The sequence below is a fragment of the Myotis davidii genome, unplaced genomic scaffold (genome assembly GCF_000327345.1).
Source record: "Myotis davidii unplaced genomic scaffold, ASM32734v1 scaffold663, whole genome shotgun sequence".
In the NCBI taxonomy this organism is placed as follows: domain Eukaryota; kingdom Metazoa; phylum Chordata; class Mammalia; order Chiroptera; family Vespertilionidae; genus Myotis; species Myotis davidii.
Genome location: NW_006295816.1, coordinates 2,463,460 through 2,468,084, shown reverse-complemented (window position 1 = coordinate 2,468,084; position 4,625 = coordinate 2,463,460). Strand labels below are relative to the sequence as shown.

At 64.9% G+C, this 4,625-nt stretch overlaps 1 protein-coding gene across 1 annotated transcript; it reads left to right on the top strand.

Moving 5' to 3' along the window:
• The first annotated feature begins 501 nt into the window (after positions 1 to 501).
• On the top strand, positions 502 to 4,323 carry CISH (cytokine inducible SH2-containing protein). The gene is given in 4 exon segments (XM_006770470.2): positions 502 to 945; positions 2,446 to 2,658; positions 2,882 to 3,153; positions 3,156 to 4,323. Coding segments are annotated over 4 exon segments (819 nt in total). The 5' UTR covers positions 502 to 809; the 3' UTR covers positions 3,354 to 4,323.
• The last annotated feature ends 302 nt before the right edge of the window (positions 4,324 to 4,625 follow it).

Genomic DNA, 4,625 nt, shown 5'->3' with positions numbered 1-4,625 from the left:
GGCCAGCCCTCCCCGCTCTGTCCGGCGCCGGCCGGCTCCTGCCCCGGGCTAGCAGTTAGGCTCTTCTTGGGCAGCAGCCGGAGATCCGTGGCTCTCAAGCTGGCATCTGCCAACCAGCAGTTCTTGGGAGGAAGGGTTTGGCCTCGTCCTGTCTGGGGCTCCCCCACAACTGCTTCACCCCTCCTCACAGCCCAGGCTAGGATCCTGCCTCCCTTCTCCAAGTTTCCCAAAGACTTGCGGGGGCGTTGGGGGTGATAAGACAGTCTTGGCCTGGGCAGAGCATTCCTGGCACATTTCTGCCATTCCTTCCCAACCCCAGACCCTCAGCATCACCCTCAGCCAGGGGTCTGCTGCTCCCCAGACTGACTGGCAGCTCAGAGAGCCGCGGGGCGAGCCGGTGGCCCCGGGGTGCTGGTGTCAGAACTGGGTGGTGCCCGGTGGGGCCAGGCTGCCATGCCCTTGCCCTTGCCCAGAGGAGGAACCTGGAGGTGCCAGGAAGAATGTGCTTCTCCACTGCCCCTGTTTGTCTCCAGCACCTCCCTTCCCGCCCCCCGAATTCTGGTACTCCTGGACACCTCGCCGCCCCCCACCCTGCCTTCCTCAGCTCCCCCCAGTTCTAGGGTCCCACACTCTCTCACTTTGCTTCAGCTGACTCAGGGCCAGAGGTGGGAGCAAGACTTGAAGACACACACACACACACACAGCCACAGCCACAGCCAGCGGGCCTCCTGGGGAGGAGAAGGAATTCCCAACTGTAGGCTTGGGCTGCCGTCTTTTTGGAGGGTTCCACCCTCAGGGCTGTTTGCCCCATGGGCATGTGTCCCCAGGCGGGACTCCTGGGCTGGGTGGGCTCCACAGCGGGCACATGGATAGGCTGCCCACACCTGGAACACACCGGCCACCACCCCCGCCATGCCGATGCCACAGCCATGGACACACCCCTCCCCAGACACACAGTCACTCGCCAGAAACTTGTGGGCCCGACACAGCCGTGCCCACACCCACATGGGCCTGCTACGTTGTCTAGACGCGGCCGCCCCCAGAGGCTCCAGCCTGGCTGGCTAGCCGCCCACTGTGCTGGAAGATTCCTGGGCCTGAGCTGAGCGCGGAGGCCCAGTGGGCAGGCCACCAGCCAGGGTCTTGGAACACGGCCTCCGGCTCCCTGAGTGGGACCCCGGGTCCCCAGGGTGCAGCCAGAGCTGGGTGGAAAGTATCAGGCAGGCTGGGGTGTGGCTGGGCCGCGTGGCTCCCTCTGCTCGTGGGTGCTTAGGGGCCCTTGTTTGTTAGTTTCCGAAGGGTCACCTCTAACCTTCATTGTGGGACATGTTCCTCTGCCGGCCGGCGGCTGGCTCCTGCCCCCTCTTCCTGCCACCCGGGCAGCGTCTGGCACCGCTTCCCCTGCTGTCACCTCTGCCTGCAGGGCCTTCCCCTGCTCCTTCCTGTGGCCTGGCGGGCGCGGCTCAGGCGCGGGGAGATCCTGACTCCCCGAGACACCCTGGGCTTTATGACTCAGTTATAAGTTCTCCCCGAGGGTCAGGTCCGTGGTTTCATTATCTTGGATCAGCTGGGGACCAGACCCAGCGCTGAGGCCTAAGGGTGCAGTTTGTGAGCAGTGAGGGAGGACCAGCTGTGCCTTCCTTGGGACCCAGGGCCGTGCCCCTCACTCCCGGGAAGGCCGGGCATCATGCTGGGCGGACTTCCCCTCCAGGGGAGCTACTGCTCAGATCGGGCCGGCTCGGTGACCCGCTGGCCAGCCGAGGGAATGGTGTGGCTGGAGAATCGGTCTGGGATCGAGGGCCCTTCGTGGCGGGTGTGTGAACGGTTCTAGCGAAGAGCAAGGGTTGCGTAGTAGAATCGCAGGGCCTGGTGGGGCTGGCTGCCAGGGTGGGACCAGAAGGGGGCATGCGGACCCTGCCCTCTGCCAGGAGCTCATGTTGATGGGAGGCAGGACTTGCTAGAGCCTTGGAGACCACTGTCCCCTGGACCCTCAGGCAGAAGGAGCAGGGAGCAGGAGAGGATGATGCCCAGTGTGGACCTAGGTCCCTCCCATGGCTCAGCCAGGAGGACGCCACTGTGAGGGGTCTTTGCACTGAATCCGGTCAGTGCGGTGGGGACCCAGCTGGCCACTGGGAGTTAGAAATGCGCACAGGGAATGGCGTGTGGCTTTGATTGGGCCGCACAGAGAGAGTGCGACGACTTCCGGTCCAACAAAAGCAGGAGAGCGGGGACGTCTTTCCAGAGAACCCACGTGCAGGGGAAGCAGTCGGGGGATTTTGTGATGATAGTGGGAGTGGGTACTAGACTCATGGAGCCCAGGGCTGGGCAGAGGGGCAGCTAAGGGTCACAGTGCGATGGACCGGACAGGGTCATGTGCCCAGCCTGGGGCACGGGATCGTTGGAGGTGGGGAGAGCACAGGGCCTCCACTCACTGCCCGCCCCTCCCTTCTAGACCTTGTCCTTTGCTGGCTCCGGAGCGGATCGGGCAGCGGTCCTGGTGGGCCCAGCCTGAGCCAGCTATGCAGCCGTTGCCTGCCGGGCCCTTCCCGGAGGAGGTGGCAGAGGAGGCCCCTGCCCAGCCAGAGAGCGAGCCCAAGGTGCTAGACCCGGAGGAAGACCTGCTGTGCATTGCCAAGACCTTCTCCTACCTGCGGGAGTCGGGTGAGTCCGGAGCGGGCAGGCTCTTTCCTGGCTCAGCCGGAGGGGCAGCTTAGCACTGACGGAAGCGGAATGGGAGAGGCAGAGCCCTACCCAGGAGAGTCTGGTGGGGGGGGGTACAGCCCTCCCGAGGGAAGCATGAAAGGGGAGGAGACAGAGTCCGGCCCTGGTTTGGTGTCCCCAGATCACTGTGACCAACCTCTCGGCCCCCTCTCCGCTTGCCTAGGCTGGTACTGGGGCTCCATCACGGCCAGCGAGGCCCGGCAACACCTGCAGAAGATGCCCGAGGGCACGTTCCTCGTCCGGGACAGCACCCACCCCAGCTACCTGTTCACACTGTCCGTCAAAACCACCCGCGGCCCCACCAACGTGCGCATTGAGTACGCCGACTCCAGCTTCCGCCTGGACTCCAACTGCCTGTCCAGGCCGCGCATCCTGGCCTTCCCGGACGTGGTCAGCCTCGTGCAGCACTACGTGGCCTCCTGTGCCACCGACACGCGTGGGACCCCGCGCTGCCCGCCCCCGCGGCCACGGCTGTGCACCTGAAGCTGGTGCAGCCCTTCGTGCACCGGGGCCGCGCGCCCAGCCTGCAGCACCTGTGCCGCCTGGCCATCCACCGCCTGGTGGCCGACGTGGACTGCCTGCCGCTGCCCCGGCGCATGGCCGACTACCTCCGCCAGTACCCCTTCCAGCTCTGATCCGCCCGGCTGCCCTCGCCTCGCCCCGACCTCCGGAGGGGACAGCGGCCCCGCTGGACTCAGGCCCTCGCTGTCCGTCCTCCGGTCATCCTGGTGCCCATGTGCTTCTGGCAGCTGGACCTGGAAGAACCCGCAGAAGCCAGGCTGGGGGCCGAGGAGCAGCGGGGAGTGTCACACAACTTGGAGGTCACGCCCTCAGCTCCCATGTGGCTCCTGGTGGCGAGCCACGTGTCGGAAGAGAGGGAGCCGGCAGGCACCGGCTCACCCTCTGCGCGGGCCGGGCCCCCTCACCTGCTGCGCAGCCCCCTGAACTCCGCAGACTTTGCCTTAGACTTTGCAGGGCTCTCAGTTCGCCGGGTGGGGGGGCCCTCCTTCCAGCCCGACTTCTCAGGGAGGATGGCGGCCAGAGGAACGGAGGTGGACAGTGACGTCCCCTGGTGGGGAGCAGGCCAGGCTGGACCCGCGCGGTTACACGTATTTATTTATTTATTCTCCTCGGGCTGGCCTCAGGGTGGGCCAGCCCCGCCTCTCTGCCCTGAGCCCCGAGAGCTCCGAGACCCCAGCCCTGCCCAGCTTCTCTGCTCCTCCCTGCGGAGGGCCCATCCTGAGACCCCAAGCGCCAACGCCCCGTCTATGGATGTGTCCGCCCGTCTCCCCAGCCCTGTACACAAGGTGGGCGAATGGACAAGCACATGGAACCGAAGCTTCAGCGCCCAGTGGAGCCTGACAGCCCCCCTCCTCCCCCCCAGGGCAGAGCCCTGTGTCCTCAGAGCTGGTCTCCTGGCTGCCGCTCCGCCGGCCTTGCTTCCTCCCCGGAAGGGGCCCGCCTGCCCCCTGAGAGAGAAAGAGATGCGCATCTGATAAGACTTTATAAAATAATTATTATAACAAAAACAAAAAACACACAGTTTGGTAGTCCTTTATCTTCCACTGATTTTTCTATAATGGCAATAAAATTGTTCCTTTCGTTGGTGGAGCCTCTTCTGAGTCTGTACACAGATTGTTGCCCTTGATCTTATCATCATCACCCGCTTTCCGTCCGGGTCATCCAAGGCCCTGGGACCTGCTGTGGCTGAGCAGGCCCGGGCCGGGGGCCCATGGGAGGTGGGGGCAGGGCGGCTCTGTCCTCTCAGCCTCTTGTTCCCGGGGAGGATGAGGCGGGAGGGAGGCCGCTGCCAGGGCAGGGGTGGCAGAGGAGCACCAGGCCCGAGATGAGCCAATAGGAGATGCCAGTTAAAAGGGGAGACCTCAGGGGGGTGGGTGAGATGAGGA